General features: G+C 34.2%; 1 protein-coding gene across 10 annotated transcripts in view; it reads right to left on the reverse strand.

Moving 5' to 3' along the window:
• The window catches only part of USP34 (ubiquitin specific peptidase 34), a 247390-nt gene that overhangs the window by 14162 nt on the left and 208962 nt on the right, over positions 1 to 24266 (reverse strand). For 9 of the 10 annotated variants that reach the window (XM_045162247.1, XM_044926026.2, XM_044926027.2 and 6 more), the window contains 17 exons: positions 23107 to 23187; positions 21140 to 21225; positions 20600 to 20768; positions 20426 to 20500; positions 18872 to 19023; positions 15299 to 15347; positions 15109 to 15213; positions 14977 to 15021; positions 14169 to 14273; positions 12542 to 12689; positions 7721 to 8355; positions 5842 to 5999; positions 4512 to 4590; positions 2862 to 2988; positions 2062 to 2169; positions 916 to 1020; positions 675 to 799 (listed from right to left, as the gene is read on the reverse strand). In XM_045162247.1, coding sequence (XP_045018182.1) covers positions 675 to 799; positions 916 to 1020; positions 2062 to 2169; positions 2862 to 2988; positions 4512 to 4590; positions 5842 to 5999; positions 7721 to 8355; positions 12542 to 12689; positions 14169 to 14273; positions 14977 to 15021; positions 15109 to 15213; positions 15299 to 15347; positions 18872 to 19023; positions 20426 to 20500; positions 20600 to 20768; positions 21140 to 21225; positions 23107 to 23187 — 2352 coding nt within the window. The remainder of the gene's footprint in view (positions 1 to 674; positions 800 to 915; positions 1021 to 2061; positions 2170 to 2861; positions 2989 to 4511; positions 4591 to 5841; positions 6000 to 7720; positions 8356 to 12541; positions 12690 to 14168; positions 14274 to 14976; positions 15022 to 15108; positions 15214 to 15298; positions 15348 to 18871; positions 19024 to 20425; positions 20501 to 20599; positions 20769 to 21139; positions 21226 to 23106; positions 23188 to 24266) is intronic. The other variant, XM_044926030.2, reaches the window with a different exon arrangement.

The following is a 24266-nucleotide window of genomic DNA, read 5'->3' on the forward strand; positions in this document are numbered from 1 at the left end:
TATTTCTGAAATGGTTTCTACTGTATTAACTATTTTAAATATTTTATTTAATACAAACTTCTTAAATGCATTTAAGATCCAAAGATAGTGGGCAAGAGAGAATATGAATAAAGTGGGTGAGGAAAGATAAATTAGTGAAAAAATTGTTTAGAAAGTCTTAGAACTAAGATAAATTATCCTGTGTCAATGTTCCCTCTCTCTATAATTTAGAATTAGCTCTATTTTAGAATAAGTATTAGAGAACCAGAATCAGGCTACAAATGATGATAAATCCATCAATCAGTCATAATTAGGCTTAGGTCAAAGAATTATAATTAAAGGGCAGTAAAAGGAGTCATTGATTATATGGCGAAATATAAACAGTAGTCAGTACCTAACTTGACCTTTCAGATTTAGATATATGACCCATTTATAATTTAGCCTAGTGACAAATACTAATGAGACTTTCTGTTAGGATATTTTTTGAGGGGCAAAAAAAACTTACTACTTGTGCTTATTATTGATTTTGCAAATATTCAACCAACATTTCAGAGCAGGAAAAAGTCCAAATGAGTCTAATCTCCTTAGGATCCAGATAATGATCATTTAAGTCTAATATATTCATAATGGCCAGAGGGGAAGTTCTAAATTACTGTGTACTAGAGAAACATGGTTTTCCTGGCATCCCAACATACCTTACTGGTTTCCACCATTGTGGGCAAGAGGCACATATTGAGTTCAGGGCGCGGAGGCCGAATATTGCTTTTCCCTCCTATTAGCTTGATATTTTCTCGACAAGGGAAATAAGGTCCAAGAGACACTAAGACATTAAAAGTGTACAATAAGAATAAATGGAAAAAATAAATCTCCATGTTTCAGTGTGCAGAAAGATTAAATGCCAACCATGTTCAAGTACTGTGCTAGATGAATACATACTTGGTATATTACTGTGATGATAAGTACAATGGTTGTGCTGTAGAAATGGAACCAGAGTGTGAAGAAAGTCATGGGGACTCAAAAGCACAAGCTCCTTGAGGACATCTGAAAATAAAAACACAATGTGGGCATTAAAAACTGGAGTGTGGACCTGCTATCTTCAAATTCACCACTCCTACTGGGGTAATTGATGGTAGTGTGGCAGCTAACAAGTTTTAATGAGTCTCACACTGTCTGAGCTCTCAGCCCCAGGACAAACTGTCTGATGCTTAACGAAAAATGGATCCACAGAGTTATTAACCTCAACAGGGCATCATTAAGAAACCAAAGTTTAAAACTTAAAAGAAGCATCAGGGACAAATACAATGGAGGAAATATTTAATGCATACTGATTATGTTTCTTCATAAAATCAACCAAAGCAAGGTTTGAAATTCTTTGGATCTGCGAATCCTTAATCAACTTTGAAGTAACCCTCTCTTCTTGATGGAGCAGTACAGGCCAATAATCTACAGAACATCAGGCGACCTGCCAAGATTAACTGCTCATATATATATCTACCATTTTGAGAAACTATAAACAAATAGCTACAGTCTCTAAAGATGACTTAAATGGCTTATAAGACAGTAAAAAAAAAAATGCAGTATGAATTTAAACCAAGGGTTTCCTTTAATAGATATAAATTATCATTTTATTATAAATATGCAATTAATAAAAAGCTAAAATACTCAGGAGTCCAAGAACAGCTACTAGGAAGTATCTCTAGGCAAAAAGACTCACTGAAATAATCACCCCAACTCTTTACAATGTCAGTTCTAATCTGTAAACATCTGCATGATTCTACACTGTTTATATAGACTGGAAGATTTCAGAGCTGGAAGAGATCTAACCTTAGGTCAGCATGCCCAGATATATGAAGTGACCTGGCATATGATGACATAGTTAACTACTGATATGTTAAGAAACAGAATTCTATTTTCTTAAGAGTCTGCTGGCCAGTGTAAGTCACTCATAAAAAGTACAAATGTCTTCCAAACTCTATAGAACTAACATTACATCTTATATATACACACATACACACACACAGGATCCCATAAAAATGTTCTTCCATTAGGCTTTTACACAGGTTTATTTTCCAGGTAACTTACCTATACAGGCATTTCTAAGTTCTGGAGGGCTATAGGAATTAAGAAGAGTTAATAGTTTATGGGCAAATTCAATTCGTTCCTGCCACTGGATTAACGCTTGCTTCACGTCTGCAAACACAAAAGCATACGTAAATATGCCATCTGAAATCAAACTTCTTCACAATTATTTTCGGTTGTAAACTACAGAATGCTAAGACTAAAACATTCAAATTCATTACATAAACATCTTTAGTGAAAGCTAAGCGATTATTTTTATAAGATAGCTACTATTGTTAAACTTGCTAGATTTCTTAAAACACATATTTTAGTGATTGTATGTCCCATTTTCTAGAAATTCACATAGATTTCAAAGTTTATATGATTTTACAGGGACACAAGAGATAACTGTTTTATAGTTATTTCTCTTGAAAATAAATGATCTAATCTAAACCATGGAAGTTTCCAGCTGGAGAACCTTCACAAATACTCATGTTGTTACTGTGCTTGGAAATATTTTCCAGTCTCCTAAATCTTTTTTTTTTTTTAATATTTTATTGGAGGATAATTGCTTTACAATATTGGGCTGGTTCCTGCCATACATCAACATGAATCAGCCACTAGCACGCTTGCCTATTTTTAAGGCACGAATAAAGAAAACAAACAAGAACATTCCAGCTTTACATCAGGAGGTCACAAACATTTTCCTAATGGTTAGCTAACATCAGCCTTGTAAAGACAAATTCTCTGAAGCATGTGGTTTAAAAAGTCTTATTTCACTCTTTAATTGTTAAACTAATAAAAATAAGTAGGATTAAGCAAACCTTTTCTCTGAAGATATGGGCGTGTAGACTTCAAAACTGAAAGGAATATTGACAGAAGTTCTACTAAGTCTCCAGTCACATGGCAAGCTGTGGCTTCATGATACATCATGTGCAGTGTGTTGAAAGACTACAAGTGATTAAAAAAAATGAAAACTTCATTCCACTTTTACTTTATGGAGCCACAAAATTATACCGCTCATCCTCTATGACATGTTTTCAGACTCAGACTATGAGTGTGCCTATGTGCACAAAGCAAATGTATCTGCTTTCTACCTATAAGTCAAAGACCCCCATTCAGCTCTTTTAAAGCACAGAACAGTCCTCACTCTCAGAGTCTGATATTTTGTGTTTACATTTTACTTTGAACAAATAATTTATTTAATTAGATTTTTACGGGAGAGGGGGTGGTGGTTTACTGTTTGCTCTAAGTACACATTTCTAAGACTGCAAATTTCAAAGATTACAAAGCAGCAGTAACAACAGGAAGACTGGGGAGAATAGGCTACTGCTTTAACTAACTTTCCAGAGTTTCTATCAAAGACAACGGTGAAACTGCTGTCAGTCATAGTAGGTCTAAAATAGTAGCAGTAAAATGGTAGGTCTAAAAGAGGTAAAAGAACTCCAAAGGTAAAATTCCTTTAATCATATTGGCTTGTTAAATCTTTCGATTCCTTTAACTGTACTAGCTAATGAAACCCTTGGTTTCTATTTCATTGTACACCAATGCATCATCTTCCTAATCTTGTTAAATCAGTTCCCCATGGCCTATAAACTACTCGCAATTCACAGGTGAAAATTCATAACCTAGAATCTGTGACAGTACATAATCTGAACAATGTACTCATGTGACATTTAATGTGTTAGTTGTGAGGACAGAAACCATGACTATCTTCTTCACTGCTATATCCCCCGTGCCTAGCACAATGCCTGACAGAGTAGACATTCAAATAGCTGTTGAAGAATTAAGTTCTCATTACTCTTCTTCACAAACTTTTGTTTTAGCCAGACAGACTTTGCTTTTGTTGAATACAACCAATACTTTCTTACCTTTGTGTTGATTAAATCATTTATGTTAATCCTTTTCTATTTTGTCTCTGCAGGTTCAGATTCTTCAAAGCAGAGTTTCATATACTGTATCCTTATTCTATAATACCATCAACTGAAAAAACTATCCTACCTTTTAATTTTCATAGTGCCCTTGGTATGTACTCTTTAACCTTATCTCCATTATTAGACTAAAGGGTATGATGCACCTCTGTAGACTTAAAATCATCGTAAGAGTTGTGGATGTTCAGTAATTATGGGAAGAATGAACAGTTGATTTTTAACCACCTATAGCAGCCTCACTAGGTTCCTCTAATGAGGAACGCACATAAGCGCACTCTTGAGAAACTGTGTGTCAATTAAATCCTACGAATTTCATTCATTTCTAGTCCTACAAATGAAATGAATGTATGTAATTGTTATGGGAAAAGAAAATAGCATGCTTAGTACCATGATGTAGTTATTCTTAGAATATAAATTAGCATTTACTGATTTGCATATTTAAAATCTAGACACCTATAATAAACTCTAAATATACACAAAAAAAGTTTTGGTGAGAACATTAAATTGGAATAAATCTACAGTAAAACACAATAAAGCATTTACCTCAGTCATCAGGATTAACCCTCGATTAAATACAACAAGAAGTCTGTCTTCATCAGATTCTAATAGTATTCTGAAGGCACTATAAAAATACATAAAGTCCAGTTTGAGAACTCTAAATCAGAACAGAACACTTATGGGGGGGGGGGGGGGGGGGGGGGGAGGATAAGTAAACTGTCATTTTGGTTCTCTACTTTCTTACCTAGAAAAAAGACAGCTACATCTAGTTCTTAGTAATTTAATAAAAAGATAATATTTAAAAAGAAATCTTCAATGCAACCTGGGCAGGGGACCCCAAAACTTCTGTTGGTGCTGAAAATCTACATAATAATCATCCATAAGTAGGTTCATTACTCTTATTAACAGACTTTCACTATTAGTACTGGAAACTGCTATTATACAGTACAGTCGGAAATTCTACTTTAGTGAGATGTTTTTCTTTCCTTTTTAAAAACAGTAATCAGAAAAACTCCAAATTTTCTTTTGAAAATAAGCTTTTAAGTAGCAAATCTTGGGAAAACAATGTTTCCAAATTAATGCTAAAATTTTGAAAGTTTCTTTAAAGAGTCTTGGCAAAAGCAGTTAATTTGATCTTATGTACTAACAAAGATTCAAATTTTAAGGTTTTCTGAAGAAGATAACCTTATCCATTGTGGGTTGATTACCTTAAGATTCTACAGTGTTCAAGAGAGTACTGCCAAAAAAATGTGTGTCTAATAAAAGACATCAGTCCCAAGTCTCAGATGCAATACACAGAAAAGAAGTTAATCTAGACTTTATTTCTACAGTTAAAGGGAATTAAGTGTAATTTGTAGCAGTTCCTTTATAGCTATTCAGTAATTTCTGAGCTCTGAACAATTAACTGTAAAGATGATGTTTTGTTATTTTGGCTAATTCCTATAGTTAAAAAAGATAGATCTGGGCTAAATAAAAGAAAAGTATCTTAACAGTGAAACTTATTCAGAGATGGAGTAAGCTATCTAGAGGCCTCTAGAACTGAACTGTCCAAGCGTAAGTTAGGATGAACTGCCAAGAGAGAAGGATTCAAGCTTTAGGTGGAAGATCACACATTAAGGTTCCTTCCAACCCTAATGATTCTGATAAAACACACACAGACAATCCAAATCAAAATAAAAACTATTAAAAAGCAGCTAGCTAACTCTCAAAATACAAAGTCTGCCTAAGTGTCAAAGGTTTAAATGCTTTCCCAATAACCTTAAAGAACTGGTAAACTTTCACTTATAAACAATTTAAATTATTCCTCTTTAAGTGTCAAAATGATGTTCTCTTACTTGGAAAAACAAAACAAAAACATCAAAAAAAATTTTTTTACCTTATTAAAGTAGTCCAGCAGGACCGGCCATCTAAGCAACGTAAGTAACAACTTATGGTTGTTTTCTTAAACTGTTTAATATCTTCTAATTCTTCTTCTCTCATATCTGGCCTCTGAGCTATGAACAGTTGCATCAGGTTAAATAGTTCTTCTACTGCCTGAAAAGGGTAAAAAGCATAGTGATGACCTTTTAGCCCTATAACATTTTATAGTATCTGTTTCTCATTTGTTAAGTCTTGTGCTCATTCAGCTAGCTCTTAAAATTATACAAATTAACTTAAATTGCAATGGCATTCATAAACAATTAAAAATTAGCAATGGATTCTATTTAAAAATTTTAATATCTTACTAGAAGAAAATTATCTTAAAATAGAATTTCAAGATTAAAAACTACAAGTAAATACAGTTCAACTTTAGTCCTAAAACTATTTAAATTACTAGTTTTGTAATGTCAAATATATGTTCCAGAGATGCAATGCCAATCTTTTGTCCCTTTTAAATGAGAAATTATTACTTTGTCACAAAGATTTCACACACCTCAATTACACCTGAATACTGTTTTTTAGAAACTCTTTGTGGCAATATTTAGAGTGATCTTTCCAGACTGACAGATGATCCAGTTCAAGCCACGTGATGATCAACCACTTTTGGTACTTAATATACTCACTTTCTTTATTATAGGCATTCTAACTTTCTTGACAAAAAATTAGGTTATTCTTTCTGGGTGAGAAAAATAATTCACTATATTATATCTAAAGGACAGTTAAGTTCCTTTATTCCTTCAACAGGAAAAAAGTACAGCACCCAATTCAAGGATACCAATATTTAAAATACCATTTACTATAGTCATGTGATTGAGCTTTTAAGTAAATCTTGAATGTCTTGAAAAAGTTCCTTTCTTCTACACTCCCATCACCTCCTATTTAGCAAAGAATTTCTCCTATTAGCAGTTTATGGTCTTTGGGTTGACAACAGCTTGAAAAAGGGTTCTGCACTCTGCTTCCAACCTCCTTCCCAGATTTATACCCTCTTGGTGTAAACTTGAGTTTACAACAAAGAGTAAGAAGCAAAATGGAAAGAAATATCCAAGAATGACAGCCTAACATGAAGAGAGGAAACTTTAATATAAAACCTATAGTCTGCAAAGAAAAAGGAATCAGACTTAGATGGTATATATTTGTATTCTGACAGGCCCACCTCTTAACCATTTCATTCACTTGAATGTAGTGTGAACAAGTGAATGGGATTCCCTGGTGGCTCAGATGATAACGAATCTGCCTACAATGCAGGAGACCTGGGTTTGATCCCTGGATCGGGAAGATCCCCTGGAGAAGGGAATGGCAATCCACTCTAGTATTCTTGCCTGGACAATTATCCATGAGGTTGCAAAGAGCCAGACACAACTGAGCAACCCAGCAAGCAAACATGAACAAAGAAACCAAAAAACAAAAAATCCTAGGGAACATTTTCAGCTAAGAAAATATTGTCTAGCTCAAGGCTTAGCAAAGCATGTACATCTTGATAATAAATATCTAAATAGTGAATACTCACTTCCTTAAAACTATACCACAAAGCTGAATTTTCTGATTAGGTATATATGAAAAACTCATTAACAAAACCACAAATTAACATAGATAAGTTCCATTAGAGATAAAATTTCAATCATCAAACTAAAAAAAATTATCTACACACTTATTAGTTTTTTCCCCACTTATCAATTTTATAACATTTTACAAATATAGTCAAGAAAACAAATACACCTATAAGAACAGTTAATTAGACTATACGCCCATATTTTGTCACTACACCCCACAAGGGGAAAAACAGGCATTTCCAATTAATTTGAGAATACAGATACAAGAGTTATCATTTTACTCACTCCAGGGTATTGGCTGGCATGTGGTGTAAGATTCTTAAAGGCCCACTGAATGTTCTGGTGAGAAGCCAGTTGTCGTGTAAATGCAGGAGACTGCTCACAGCAGAGCCTCAGAATGCCATAGTAGGCAGGCAGCATCCCACGGTTAAAAAGCACCACATCCTGATCATCATGGTCAGCAAGGATGTAATTGAAGGCAATGTTCTTGGTTACCACTGGGTTCTGAACAATAAGGCGGATATTCTCTGGACAGTCAGCACACACATTGTACCAAAACGAAAGCAAAGCCTGTTTATTGTGATTTGTAGCTATTGCTGGCTCAGAAAGTTTAGGCTGGAAAAGGTTCCACAAATCCATGAAATATGTGGAAAACATCAGCTTCTCAGTTTTGGAAATTAAACAGTAAGTCATAAAGCTAAAATAGGGCACTAGCTTTGTAGTGCCATGAACAGCAGCATCAACATAAAGTTTGGCTCTTGAGAGCAAACCAAGGAGCACGTTGTAGACCTGATGTAGGACTACTGTTGTGTCTGGACTGAGTGGAAGGTCACGGGTTGGGATGTGCAAAGACCTTGTTGACCGGAACATCTGGCGGAATGAATTGCTTGGTATAAGGGACACCAGAAGATAAGCTGCAGCTATAAAATGTAAAACAAAACTGTCAGATGTTTATAAGATATGAAATAGACTGAAGAGCAGTCATTAAACACAAAGCCACTCTTCCCTGTAAAAATCAAAATGAATAAAAATTAAAGAGACATGAACATCTCTTTTAATATCTTTCTGCTCTACCACTCGTACCAGAGAAAGATCCCAAGGAATGACAAAAACAGACGCCTTCCATTCCGTCACTATTATTTTTAAGTGGTGACAACAATTGCAGTAACTACTAGAAAGTTTTAAACCTCTTCTGTTTAGCTTTCCCAAGATACAGAATTTTCCCATTTGTTTTTATCATTTTATTTCTTCTCAGGGAATAACATGGTTTAACAGGAAGAACACAGCATTTGGGGCCAGAAGACCTATGCTGTCTGACAGGGTCAAATATTTAATTTAAGGCCTTAGTTTTCTTCTTCCTTATCAATTATTACAAAATAATATTATTTTGTAGATAATGGTAAACTTACATTATAAAAATAGAATGAGATTTATCTAAAAGAATTTTGTAGTATAAATTATATATACATATGCCAATTAGAGAACACCAACTTTGGAAAATCTTTAGAAGTCTTCTAGGCTAACCCTGCGTGCAAAGAAAGAATCCCTTCCTTCAACATATCTGAAAAATGTTATTAAGCCTATGGTGTAATTCTGAGAGGATGACTCATTAGTTGAGTCCATCTGTAAAAGGAGTTAGTATGAGCTAGGTACTTTATAAATATTATCTCATTTAATCTGCACAATCATTCTCAATGTAAGTGATGATACATTGGAAAATTTGAATCTTGGAGAAGCAAAGATCAAGATCACACAGATAAAAAGAGGGGGACCCAGATTTTGACCTTGGGAAATGATGATGATGATGATGATGACAATGATAATGGTAACAAAAACAAGAACTGCTAAAATTCATCAAATTCTTAAATTTAACAACACAGCTTTATGTACTTGGTATTACTTCTATTATCTCCACTTTTACTCAGACTTAAAATATTAAGACAACTCCATTTTACACAGTTATGGCAGAAATGGAATTCAAACACTGATTGTCAGACTCATGAGTTAATCTTCTTACCAACATTCAATACAGAGCCTTCTCAAGGCATCTAATGGCTTAGCACAGCCCTTTGCAATACACCTACTAATTCTGTCCCCCACTATTCTACCTATAATTTGATAACTTCGTTTGTACTGCCAAAGCAAATGATGTTAGGGTTTCTAAATTAACTGTAAACTCTTTTACAGATTTACTTCAAATTAGACTTTACTTTTGCGCAACACTCCATTTTCTATATATTTATCAACTAACTATACACTGCTCTGGTTAGTCTGTTTCAGTTAGGCTCAATTTGCTATGTGTTTCAAATATAAAAACTTGGCATGTAGGTGTCATCTTGAATAATTTTGTATAAACTGCAATTGAGAAAAAAATTTTTGATTAAAGAAATTATTCAGTTTAAGTTAAATACTTTTAACCCAATATTTTATTGTGAAAAAAATCTCAAATACCCTGAAAGGTTGAAAACACTCTACCAAATAATGACCCATGGACCCACCACATAAATTCTATAATTAACATTTTGTTTTGCTTTATCAGATACTTAACCATCTACTTAGTTCTATAAAAGTTCTGTGCTTTTAAATAAAAAGGTAAGTTCTGCTAGGGAGAAAAACACAACTTTTAAGTTATATCTATCTTTGAGAACAAACATGAAGGTCAATGTGAAAGAACAGACAATCTTTCTAAAAACTGCCTTGCTAGAATATAATTTAAGAAATCCCAGTTCTAAAGAACTTAGAATAAAACTTTCATTTCTACAAGGTAACTCAACTATTCTAGGCCATCTATCATGTCACCATTTTTCTTTTCTCTAAACATTTTAAATAGTTATTCTTTACAATTTTGTAGGATTTAAAAGGATTTCTCTGTAGCTTTTCTTCTACACATGTTACCCTAATTCTTACTGAGTTATATTGACTCTATTTAAATATTTGGCTCCTGTGTTCAAACATTCAAAAGCATGCTTTCATATTTCTACAGTCTTCATTATTTTAATTTTTAAATGATGCATAACTATTTCCTATCTAAACATCTAGTTTTAATTTTTCACAATTATAACTAATGCTATTGGACATTCATATATTGGATAACTTACTTATACTAGAATCCCTGAAATGGTATTACGGAGTTGAAAAAGGGAAAAAAAAAAATTTAAGGATCTTGGTACATACTGCTAAACTGCATTTTATAAGGATAATATTAACTTACAAAGTCACTGCAATATATGAGATGCTTTCTTCGGCGCTATTATGTATGTTAGGTGTACCAGCTAGCTAAAAAGCTTTCCTTCCCTTTTTTTTTTGGGGGGGTGGGGTGGGGGGAGGTGGTTCAGCATAGGTTTTTAATTGTTTTATGGTCCGGAGTCAGGACATAAATACCAACCAGCATATGTGTCTGCTCTTACAAATATCCCATTACTGTGGTGTTGCCTAAACTGACAGGAAGAAAAGCCTACGAGCAGAGCACCACTGCCAATCCATGTGTACCCATGACTGACACATGTTCTCCCACTTCTACTGTGACATTATTACTACAGTACACTTGTAGTGTGCCAACACTGGCACATTACTCTTAACTCGGTTCCACACTTTAGATTTTAATAGTTTTGTCCTAATGTTCTTCTGCTTCTAGGATCTCATTTAGGATACACCAGATTCAGATGTCATGTCTCCTTAACCTCCTCTTGACTGTGACACTTTGTCGGACTTTCTTTTGAAGACCATAGTAGTTTTGAGTAGTGGTCCAGTATTTTTGTAGAATGTCCCTCAAATGAGTTTATGTGATGTAGAGTAGACTCAGGTTATAGGATTTGGGGAGAAAAACCACATAATGAAGTGCCCCTTGTATCACATTATACCAAGGGCACATGCTATCAGTATGACTTATTAGTGGCACTTTTAACCTTAATTACCTGCCAAAGTTAATGTTTGTCAAGTTTTTTCACTTTAAAAGTTATTTTCTCTATCCGTAATACTCTGTTCTTTGAAAGCAAGACACTAAAGCTGATACTCAAAGGGTATGAAATTACACTCCACCTTTGGAGGGGAAAGATATACAAAAATGATTTGGAATTCTGTATGGGGGATGTGCCTCCTCATTTATTTGTTTATTCAATCATTCATTTGTATTAGCATGGACTCATGGACATTTATACTTTGGATTACGATTCAGTGCTATGTTAACTATTTTTCGACCCAATCTGTTCCAGGTTTGGAGACTGGGAGATCTTCAGGTTGGTTCTATGTCCCTTCAACATATCCTCATCATTGTTTCTGGAGCACTTCATTACTTTCTGGTTGTACAAGATGCTCCAGGCTCATCTTATTTATTCCCTGCCCCAGTCCTATAATCAGCCATTTCTCCCAGGAACTGTGATTCATTTTACTAGAAATGTTATTCAAAAACATGGATCTGGGTATTCGATGTGCTTGCTGCTATCAGAGTGTCACTCACTGTTTGAGCTCTCAACAGAAAACTAAGAAATACAATTTTAATGACTAAATTGAAGGATTAAAGAATTTTTAAGAATGAACCACTTTGATTTTTATTTAATACTATCAAAAGAAAACACTCTGTGTGTATTTATGAGCAGTTTCCTATTATGTGAAATATCTATTTTTGCTATTTGTCCATCTGTCTTTCAAGATCTTTGCTTATTTCCTTCTGGCCTGGATACAATAAAGATAGTCATCATTTAACTCCCATAACTTTAGAGAGTATTTTCTCTCAGCCTGTACTGTTTTTATTGCTACTTTTACCCTTAGCCTTCTCAAGTTATTTTTAAGACAAGATCTCTTCACTAATGCTGATCATGCTTTTGTGACTCTACCAAAAAAGGAAACAAAAATGATAGTGGTGGTGATGTCACCCAAGAAAGACAGTTTCCTATACTTAAAAAAGAAAAAAAATTACAGATATTTGTAAAATACTGTCATAGGTTTTCAAATACTAATAAAACTTTGGCCTTTAAAACAGTATCTCAAAAATAAACAAGAGTATCTCTAGAGTCTTTTTGCATTATATACAATGAGCATACTGTAATCACCTTAAAAACAAAACTTGGAACAACAAACGGTTTGTTAAATTCTGAATATTTGACTTACAAGTCCTGACTCTAGGATAATTGTGAGCCAAAAGAAACCGCTCAACCCAGTTTTCCATATTCTGTAGAACCCAGCTGTGTGCCAGTTTGTTTCGGGGTGTCTGCACTGCCAACCAATCCAGACACTGAGAAGGATTGTATTCAATCACCTACAAGTAAAATGAGAAGAACAGAATGTAAGTCTAAGTGCGTGAGCAGTTACTCTTTCAAACTTACTTTTGGTATACACATTAGACACTTTAAAGCTAAAACAGTTTCCTGAAAACTAGAACCTGAAAGAAGTTTCACACCCATGTTTTTTTCTCCCATTTTTAAAGCAATTTATTTTTATTAACAGGAATATGTTCAAAAAGTATTTCTCAAAAGTTTACAAAATCAAATTATATTAACCAAGGATTCTAGCAAAGGACCAATAAGAGAAACCCAATGACTTTTAGGTCTTAAGTTTACAAACTTATTAAAACTGTTTTCAGGGCTTTCTTGGTGGTACAGTGGACGGGAGTCTGCCTGATAGTGCAGATGACACGGGTTCAATTCCTGGTCCAGGAAGATCACACATGCCACAGAGCAATTAAGCCTTTGCAGCACAACTACTGACACTTTGTGCTCTAGAGCCTGGGAGCTGCAACTGCTGAGCTCACGCGCTGCAACTACCAAAGTCCAGATGTTCTAGAGTCTATGCTCAGCAACAAGAGAAGCCACCGCAGTGAGAAGCCCTCACATCACAACTAGAGAGTAGCCCCTGCTGGCCACAACTAGAGAAACGCCTGTGCAGCAACAAGAACCCAGCATAGATAAAAACAAATAAACAAAATTAAAAAATTTTAAAGTATACATTAAAGTGCTTTAATTCCTTGATGTTTCCATCTTTACTTTTCTTATTGTTTGACCAATCTGCTACTATAATTGAAAATGAAAACTAGCTCAGTATACTGCTGGGAAGATTTTCTTCATGGAAACAGGAAATCTAAGAATCTAGAGGTTGGAAAATTATGGATCACAGGACAAATTCTGTGGTTTGCTTGTTTTTGAGTTTGTATTGGAACGTAGCCATGCCCACTCATTTATATTTTGTCTATGGCTGATTTTATGGTAAAACAGCAGTTGAGTGGTTGACAGAGACCATATGGCCCACAAAACCTAAAATATTTACTATCTGGCCTATCAAGAGAAAAAGTCCACCAAGCCCCTAGACCAGTGAGTGGGCATTTCCAACACTCAGTAAGAAATTCTGTAACCTCAGCAGTAATTCTAGAAGAAAGGTAGTGGTTGGTGCTTTCTCTGTATTTTCTATCAACTACTGAAAGCAGCTAGTTTTTATTTCTAGGGCTTCTAACACTTCATGGAATCTTTGAGAGCAGGGGAATGGGAATGAGAACCTCATATGGACTAAAGGTTGTTTATGATTCTACAAGAAAGTCTTTAAACATCTGAGACACTAACTAGCCAGAAACTCTTCTTCCTCTAGTTTAGTCAGCAGATGATCTTCTGACTAAAAGCCATCTTTTCTTCTCTTGACCTGTGACTTACTAAAACCATTTTGAGTTACCCAAGCAAGAAGAAACTAGTACTTAAAATGGCAGTGATTGTATTAGAAAAATAAATACTAGAACATCTACAAGACTTACCTCCCATATCCTCTGCAGAATGTAAGATGCAAAGGGAGGCATTCCTGGAGGTCCACCGGCAAACTCCATTAGCATAGTCAACAATTTAAAGAAAGGATTGGCTGCCTATAAGACACATACATGACTGCGTATTTAGATCTGGTGAATCAATCACTTTTGCTAGAAAACAAATGTAACTCTTCTACAGATCACATTTAAATCTGCTGTATTAGGTTAGAGAGATTAGTACTCATACATATGAACCTGAACTATCATAAAGCAGCAGGATGAGCTCAGGATACAGTGTCAATTGCGCGGGTATAGTTTTCTGGATGTCAATTTAGGGGGAAAAAAAACTCTAGTTAATGAGACAGCCATGTTTATAGAAAAGTTTAGATTAAAAGTTTCCTGTAGCAACTTTTGCTCGCTGAGGTAGAATTCATATTAATATTTGAAATGTATTCTCAAAATAGCTATAACATTTTCATTTTTAAAAAGATACATATTTATCCACCTAAGCAGAATTTTAGTTAGTTCACTTTCTTCCAAGGTACAATATGATATATGCTTCAAACCAAACAACTTTAAAGCTTAGTACCTAGGTGACACACTGATATGTTCGAATTATATGTTAATTTAACTGGGAAAATGACATTTGTGATAAGACATGAAGAGGTAATTCAATTTATTCAAGTTTTAAAATAGGTTACTATATTATGGGGGAAGCCTTGATAAACTTTTCCTCAAGAACAGTTAGAAAGGTTCATCTGAAAGCATGGTCAGTGCTCACAGTAATTTGAAAAACATGAATTAATAAATGTCTACATACCTCAGGAGTCAATTTTGCTATTGATGTGAAAAGCATAGATACAATCTAAAACAAAAAAAAAGGGGGGGGGGAGAATTTCAGAATATTCTTCCAAAAATTACCAAAAAACTTTGACTGTTTCTCAGTACTTACATGTTCTGCAAGTCGATTATTGTATCGACAAAGGCTGAAAATCAGATTACAAGTTTGTCTTATATTGATGCCATCGCGAATATGTTGAAACAAGAAGGGAAATCCCTGTCAAAAGCAAAAGTTGTTCATTTAAGAATTGTTTTGTTATTTTTGGGATTATCAAGTGGTCTAAATATTAAGAAGGTATTACCTTTCCTCCTGTTAATGCCGCCATGTCAGTCTGTGACAATGTCAAATGCCTGAAAGAAAACATTAGTGGAAATAAGTTTTTCTTTCCTCTATACTAATTTAGAGCCATTTGAGTCATGATACATAACAACATTGTTGATTCAGTTACAAGTATACCAAGACACCATCATAAAATGATTTTTGAACTTTCTGCTAGACTTGTTCATTAGACACCTTTTGGACAATTTTTTAAAATTCCAAGATTTATATATAGAAGTCCAAATCTACTTTATTTCCATTTAATTAATTCAATATGTTCATGCATTAAGATGGATTTAATTTAGAGAGCTTTTCTGACACGAGGACCTTTAAAACAAAGCAAAATTTGAAGAAAATAAAGAATTTCACTTTCAAGTTTAAAATTACTGCATATTTCTTCAACTTAGTAAATAAAATTTCAAACACACGCAAAAATAGTGTAAGCATCCCAACAGTCAAATTACCAACGCATGGTCAGTGTTGTTTCATTTGTACCTAGTACTTAATCAATTTGAACTATTCTGAAACAACTCAGATATTGTATCACTGAGCCCATAAATCAATATATATCTCAAACATAAACTTCAGAAATGTAACACTACCATTATTCACACCTAATTAAAATTCCTTATTATCATACAAGATCCAGTCAATGTACAATTTCCTCAAGTTTCTAAAAAAAAAAAAAAGTTATAATCTGTTTGAATCAGGATCCAAATAAAGTCCTCTGTTGCCATTGGTTGAAATGTCTTTTAAATCTCTTTTAAACAACTGGTTTCCCCTCCGATTTTGTTTTTATCTTGCAATTTAATCTGCTGAAGAGTAGGTGGTTTGTCGTGTAGAATTTCCCACATTTCCATCTTGCTGATTATATCCTCACTGTGTTGTTTTAACATATTCCTCTGTCCCCATATTTCCTGTAAACTGGTAGTTAAACCCAGAAACTTGATCAGATCTAGTTTTGACTTTTTAATTAAGAATACCTTGTAAGCAGTGTTATGAACTTTCATCACAAGGCACAATGAAAAGTTGTCCCTCTTTTTCTAATGTTTTCAGCCCACAATGATCAATTTCTAGATCCATTATTTCAGTTGGGATACAAAATACTAGTATCCCAATTCCAGCACTACTTGCTCATTTATTATAGCTCAAATACCTCTATGACGACGAGCATGTCTCATTTACAATCTGGTTGCCATGAAGTATAATTCTTGCAGGTAAGATAAACACTTGATACTGTTCCTTTATTAATATGCTTTCAAAATTATCATTTGGTTTCTTAATATACTCCAAAGGTTGCCAATAATTTTTAAAATTTTGCTTTTAGGTATCATTATGAACTCATGGATGTAAACATCCATGACATGTTTTAGTCCACTTGCAGTTACTTCTTGTTATTATTGATGTTCAAGTTGTCCAGTCTGTGGCCAAAGATACCTCAAGTTGACTCTTGAGACCTTTTAACATGACCCCAGCAGTCTTTGATAGACTCCCTGCTTTCCAAAATGACAAAATGTTCAAGGCTTCCCATTCATTTCTTGCCCCAAACCTGGAACTGGCCATTTTCCTAAGGAACCTTCATTTTTTTCAGTGGTAAATAATATCTAGATGCCAGTGGCACTCATTGATTTTGGGTTGGAAAGAGTTTCTAGACGTTTTCAGAAAATGGGAGATACATAATACATTTTTTGTTTGCTTAAGACAAAATATACCATGATATTTTGATATTATTGATATTTCTCCTCTTTTCTTTTTCTGAAAATCTTGGTTTCTAATGATGTTAACAATTATCTATTTACTTTATTCGATAACATAGTTTCAGAACAATAATTCTAGTTATATTAATACTAACAATATAATTAGCAAAACACTTTTAAGATAATTTTACAATTTTTCTTTGTCTTTCAGGTACATACCACTAAAAATTACAGTTAAATCAATGTGTTCTAAAGTCACTTTAATTAATTCTTCTCCAATGTTTATGTCACCAACTCAATATACAGTTAGTTTCATTTATTTCAGTCTGCTTTTGATTTTTAGGGACTGCATTTTATTAAGTCTGTAATCATATAAAACATTCACATGATTCCAAAAATAAATCTAAAAAACAAAACAATGTACTACATTCAAAGAAGTCAAACTTCCATTCCTGCCCCCTCCAGTCTGTTTTCTCCTCCCCGCAACCACTGTAAACTTGTTTTTAAAGTATATTTTTAAAAACTTAGTCTTCAATTAAAAAAAAAAAACAAAAAAAAAAACCCTCAATTCTTGTCATTTGCAGTACTTATGTTCTATACGGAGATGCAAACACACTGAATTAGTGAACACCGAATCACTGCTTACAGGGAAAACACACAGTTTGTTCCTGTGAACCTCAGGGTCATAACATTTTCATTGATAAATCAATATGTTACCTTGTGTCATATGTGTGCTTCTGTTTCAAGACACCTGATTTAATGTTGACCATTAGCACATTCTTGAACTTTGGAACAAACTAGATAGCACTTGGCACTATGCTTGGGACCATTTTTAAACAGCCAAATGACCAAATAAAGAGCATAAATGTGAAAAATGTGGCACATACTGCAAAAAAGTTTGTTTACAATATGAGAACCGAAACAAGAAGGCATAGTGTCACGACATCTGACCTCAGCTGGGGAAGTGTGTTGTCACATCAACTCCAAATTTTTGGTACATTCTGTAATCCACAAATGAATATAAAAGCTTCACAAGTATTGATTTGAGGATTACAAATAAATTTTAGTTAAGTAGGCAAATTTGCAAATTGGAGATCCATGTATAATGAGGCTTGGTTGTGCATGCACACACGTACAAACAAATGCACACGTGCACACAGAAACGAACGTGCATGCACGCGCGTGCGCACACACACACACACACTTTCACTCATTTTGTCTCTCTCAGCCTCCCCTGTCTTAAAAAGTAGCATACTATAGGGAATTTTTTGGCAGTCCAATGGTTAGGACTCGGGGATCCTGCAAGCCAAACCATGCGGCCTAAAAAAAAAAAAAAAATAGTATTCTATAGATACTTTTGTCCACCTTCATTTTTTTCACCTTAGTAATATCTATCCTGAAGATCTCTTCATGGTAATATACAGATTCCATATTCTTCTTCTTTCTGCAATGGAGTACTCTTATAGAGGGGATGCTGTTTCTTCAACTAGTCCCATCTTTGTGGACATTTTCAGTCTTTTGCTGTTTATAAACACTGCTTCAATAAATATACATCTTTCTGTATTTTGGGAACAGAATCCCAGAAGTGGGGTTGCTAGGTTAAAAGATGAATGCACATATAATTTTGCTAGATATTTTACTGTATATTTCTTCAATGTATATTTCTAACATGACTCAGAGGCACAGTAAAAGTTTGGTACAAAGGACTGAAATACTTATGCTACAAGAGTTGATGAATCATGTTATTATTTAAAAAGAATTAAGTAACAAAAGCCACGGAATTAAGAATGATAAAACAATTATGTAAAAAGAATAAAACCAAACATGCTTTAAGCATTTTGAATGTTGAAACATTTCACCTTTCTGAGCGAGACTGTTCAACCAAAAGAGCAACTAAAGCTATCATTTTTTCAAGGGCAGCTGGCCTGTATTTCTCTTCTGCCAGAGAGAGTATATCTTCTTCCTCCTCCTCCTCTTCTCCTTCTTCCTCTGACAACACTTCAACTTGAGGCTAGAACATAAACACAATTCATTTTTAATATATTCGTTTTTTAACATTAGGTTGACAGCAAATAGCTTGATTATTTTATACAATAATGCAGGGTAGACGGTGGCAGGAACATGCATCATGAAAAATAACATTCAAAGGCCTAACTCTAACTTTAAAAATCTAAATGACAGGACAATTTTAGATTTAACAGGCAGAGCTGTAAAGAACAATAATTCCCAATACTTTGAGTATTTACCTTACCTAAAGAGATAAATTCTTTAATAAAAACTTTTTCTTATAGGTAAGTTCTTTGAAAGATAAATCAGGATCAAAATTCATATTAATATGAAAAAAAAAGTATTTAATAAAAATGTCAGTCACACAAATAAAGGAATCTGTATTTGCAATTTTCAGAAAATCCAAACAGTAGGTATGTCAAAGAGATATTCATCAGAAGTTTGAAATGCAATACTGAACAAGTAACCACCTAGGCTGGAATTAGATAATAACAGTATATATCTGGAGAACCATGACCCCATAGTGGCTAATAGTTTTGTTCAAGAGTCTAATCAAGGATCAAATGCTAACTCACTGTTATCTAAAATAAGTTAACTTCTTTATGCCTCAAGTTGCCCGTCTGTAAAATGAAGATAACAATAGTACTTACCTCTTAGGGTTGCAACAAGAATTTAATAAGATAGAACATACAGAGCATTCAGTCCAATATGGTCATTACAAACAATACACAATTGATAAAATACTTTCAATATTATGAACAGACTAGCTACCTGAATTTTTGGAAGACATACAAATTTAGTACAGCAAAGGGCTTTAAAAATATGGTCAGAAAAAACATTCACCAAAACACAATATGCTGACAGGTAACTAAAGCAGGTGGTGGTCATTTTGCTACATTTATTGGTTTTGATTCTGGGCCATACCAGTGAGATGTATTACTTGATGTTTCTTCTCTCACTAGATCCATTAAAAATATCAACCAAACAGACTCCTAAAATCATTTAATCTCAGGGCTGCTGCTGCTACTCCTGCTAAGTCGCTTCAGTCGTGTCCGACTCTGTGTGACCCCATAAATGGCAGCCCACTAGGCTCCTCTCTCCCTGGGATTTTCCAGGCAAGAATGAATACTGGAGTGGGTTGCCACTTCCTTCTCCAATGCATGAAAGTGAAAAGTCAAAGTGAAGTCGCTCAGTCGTGTCCGACTCTTAGTGACCCCACGGACTCCAGCCTACCAGGCTTCTCCATCCATGGGATTTTCCAGGCAAGAGTACTAGAGTGGGTTGCCACTGCCTTCTCCTAATATCAGGGCTAGACGGGACTTAAAAGGAAATCTATTATCTTTCCATGGTGCAACTTGAAACCATGGCCTCTAAATATCCCTGATATGAGGCAGAACTGTACTTACATTTTCAGGCCCTTTGGTTCCCATGTAAAAATGTACCATTGTAGATATGGCTTGCAATGAGAGCAAAAACTGGCTCTAAAAACAAAAATATTGATTTAAAAATATAAACACAATTATGTTTTAAATACCAAAAATAAGTATATAATACCAAAAATAAACAAGATACAGTCTCACCTCTTCTTCACCCATTTTGGCAAATTCATAAAGGAAAGCAAAATATTCTGTAAGATGTTTACTGTGAGGCTTCACACCGTGTTCCATAATTAATAACAGAGTTCTCACAAATCGAGTGACACACGAACGACCACCTATATCTTCTACTGAAGCATCCATATCATCAGACCTGAAAACATAATTTTATGTATCTTAGAGAAACTATGAAGTCTGGGGATAGATATTCTGGGAGGATAAATATTAAAATCTGAATTTATCATCTTTGTAGTTATGAATACATCAATTATAGCAATACAAACAGTTGGATTCTAGTTCTCTCTCACTGAAATCAAAACAAAAAGACAAGTCAAAGTTCCCTGTAGAGGATTTCGAAAATGCAATTAAACAAAAATAAAACAAAAATTTTCCTCCTTGATTTATATTATTATAGACTTTTTAAAACAGGAGAACCTAAATATTTCAGTGTGGATATTTAAAAATACTTTGTAAGCAGGTAATCAAAAAGCTTAAAATGTTCAGTTCAAAAGGTATACTTCTTACCCATCTTCCATCCCTGGCTGTAGATAGAGATGAGCGTGCACAGGTCTAAGTCTCTGAATTACATGGATACACAAACGCTGAAACATCTAAAAGTGAAAAGATATGACAACCTAAGAGACAAGTCATGTCAGGTAACAAAGATACTGAAAAATGAACATGATCAAAAATTCTGTTGCTCATTTATATTTTTCTCACAGATTATCTTTCGACATTCTAAAGCTTTCCTGGAGTCTCCACTACAGACTGAAGACAAAAGGTAGAGTTAGCTTGAAAAGCAATATTCAGTTTTATAATGGAAAAAGCAACAATAAACTATAGGTATTGGTAGTAGAGATTGCTAACTACAAAGCTTCATGAAACCTTCTGCACTAGTGGAGATACAGAAGAAACCTGGCATCCATTTCTTTCATAAAAGTGGAATGGGGAAGGGTATCTGCTTATGAGAACCTCAATGACCAAGAGAAAACAATTTAAGTTTATTAAAAAAAAATATGAATTAAAAAGGTCTGAGGTGAGACTTCCTTGGTGGTCCAGTAGTAAGAATAAATCTTCCAATGCAGGGGACACAGGTTCAATCCCTTGTTGGGGAACTAAGACTCCATATGCTGCCGGGATACTGAGCCGGCACACCACAACTAGAGAAGCCCCGTGTGCCACAACGAACAGCCAGTGCAGCTAAAAAAAAAGTCTAAGAATTCGCTAAATAAGATATACAAATAGCCAATAAGCATATGAAAAGATGTTCAATATCATTATTTCCAAAGGAAATACAAACCAAAACCATGATACACTACTTCACACCCATTAGGATGGCTAAAATCAAGAAGATAACAAATGCTGAAGAAGATGTAGCAAAACTGGAACCTTCATAGATTGCTGCTGGGAATGTAAACAGGTGCAGACGTCATGATAAAAAATCTGACAGTTTCTAAAAATGTCAAACATAGTGACCATACAACCCAGCAATTCACTTCTATGTATATATCCAAAACAACTGAAAACATATGTCCACACAAATATCTGTACACGAATGTTCACAGCAGTGTTATTCAAACTAGCAAAGAAGTGGAAACATCACAAATGTTCATCAACTGCTGAACAGAGAAACAAAATCTCATATATGGAATATTATTATGCAGTAAGAAGAAATAAATTATGGATATAAGCCACAACATGCCAGTCACAAAAAAACACATACTGTGTGATTTTCTTCAAGTGAAATGGTGAAAATAGGCAAATCCATAGAGATAGAAAGTAGATGAATGGTGGCCAGGGGCTGAAGACAAGGAATAGGATAAAATGGAAGTGACTGCTCATATGTATGGGATTTCTTTTCAGGGTATTATAAAATTACAGACAGATAATAGTTGCATGTTTGGGAACAGGACTAAAAACCACTAAATTTTACACATCAAAAAGTTTTATAAGAATTATATGTCAAGAATAACTTAAAGTAGCATCTTTCAGATTTAATTTTTGGTTTTGTATCCTAAGTGGATATATGTGTTTTTTCTTTCTTGTTAATTTTTCCATTGGTTTAAGAAAAATAAATTGATTCATGTGATAGTTCAGAATCTGTCACAGAAATAAGTTATATACTATTCATTTAACTTCAAGGCTATTACCGTACCCTACCATGGTTAGAGCATCTAAGGAACTGAAAAAAATATCAGTACAATTCACATATCACACATCGATCCTGTGATCTCCAGAGTACAATACGCATAACTGAGAAAACAGGCAGTTATAGCTATCTTCCCATAACCAGGAAATGTGAATTATTTTAATCACTTGAATGGAATGATAGCTGATTTGCCAAGAGGCTGATGAAAATAACAGCAAAGTGACTTTTGTGGTAAGAGGTCAATCTTTTCAATGCTTTCAATGCTGGGTTAAAGTATATTCATGGGCAAATTCAGAGTAATCAACTTGAAAACTACTACTTTTTCAAAGAAAATTTTTCTTACCTGTCTCACAATTTGATTAGGGCACTTAATTAGTATCTGCATTGGCCACCAATCATCATCAGCCATGCGGTCCAAAAACCACTATTAAGAAAATCATGTGATTTTTAATATTCAACCAATACTTGGAGATAAACATTACACAAGGATTTTAATTTTAACTGACATTTGAATTATTTTAAGTTCTCACCAAAACAGATTCTTCAACTGATAGAAAGTCTAAAATCTAAAATGCCTAAAGTCATAATCAAAGTCTTCTCAATACAGAATTCCATGGATGCCATTTATATTACAGTGTACAACCCACATGATAACAACTGGCAGTGCTTAACAAAGTGGAATATTATTTTCCTCTTAGACTTCTTTAATGTCACACTGTAGAATCTTTTGCTCCTATTAATAAGATAGGATCTGAGTATAATTCACTTTTCCTCTGTTTAAAACCAATTTATGTCTCTTGATAACAAAAAAACATTTTACACTTACTTAGCTTAGTCAATTTCCCATTAATTTCAAGGTATCTCTTAATCACATATTTAACTCCTTTACTGAACTGTACTGCTCATTAATGCATACATATAATTGCTGACAACTGTAGAGAATTTTAACTCCTTGAGAGAGTTCCAGAAGCAAATCCTTAGTGAAAAAACTAAAGTGACAACTTTATTAAAAAACAACAAAAACAAAACAAATTTATGACCTAATATAGCTTCTCCATCCACCAGTTTCTTAAAAATCATGAAGAAGGGGAATAGAGGAGTATGTCAAAGAACACACAAAAGATGCTGTTGGTCAAAACCAGCATGTGGAAAATCCTGCAGAACAAATGACAAAGTGGTACGGAGGGGGGGAAAAAGTTAACTACAGCTGCTCTTTGGTATGGAGTCCCAGCATATACAAAAATCTGCAAATACTCAAGTCCCATAGCTGACCCTCTGTATCTGAGATTCCTCTGTATTCTCAGACTTAACCAACCACAGATTGTACAGTACTGTACATATCTACTGAAAAAAATCTACGTATGAGGACAAACAGTTCAAAACCCTGTTGTCCACAGGTCAACTGTATTATAGGTGAAAAAAGATTTATAAGACAAAAGCAAAATGGGGAAAGGATCTTGTTTGAATCCTAATTCAAACAAACCAATTGAAAAAAACTCAAAC

Source organism: Bubalus bubalis, chromosome 12 (genome assembly GCF_019923935.1).
Source record: "Bubalus bubalis isolate 160015118507 breed Murrah chromosome 12, NDDB_SH_1, whole genome shotgun sequence".
Taxonomy (NCBI): domain Eukaryota; kingdom Metazoa; phylum Chordata; class Mammalia; order Artiodactyla; family Bovidae; genus Bubalus; species Bubalus bubalis.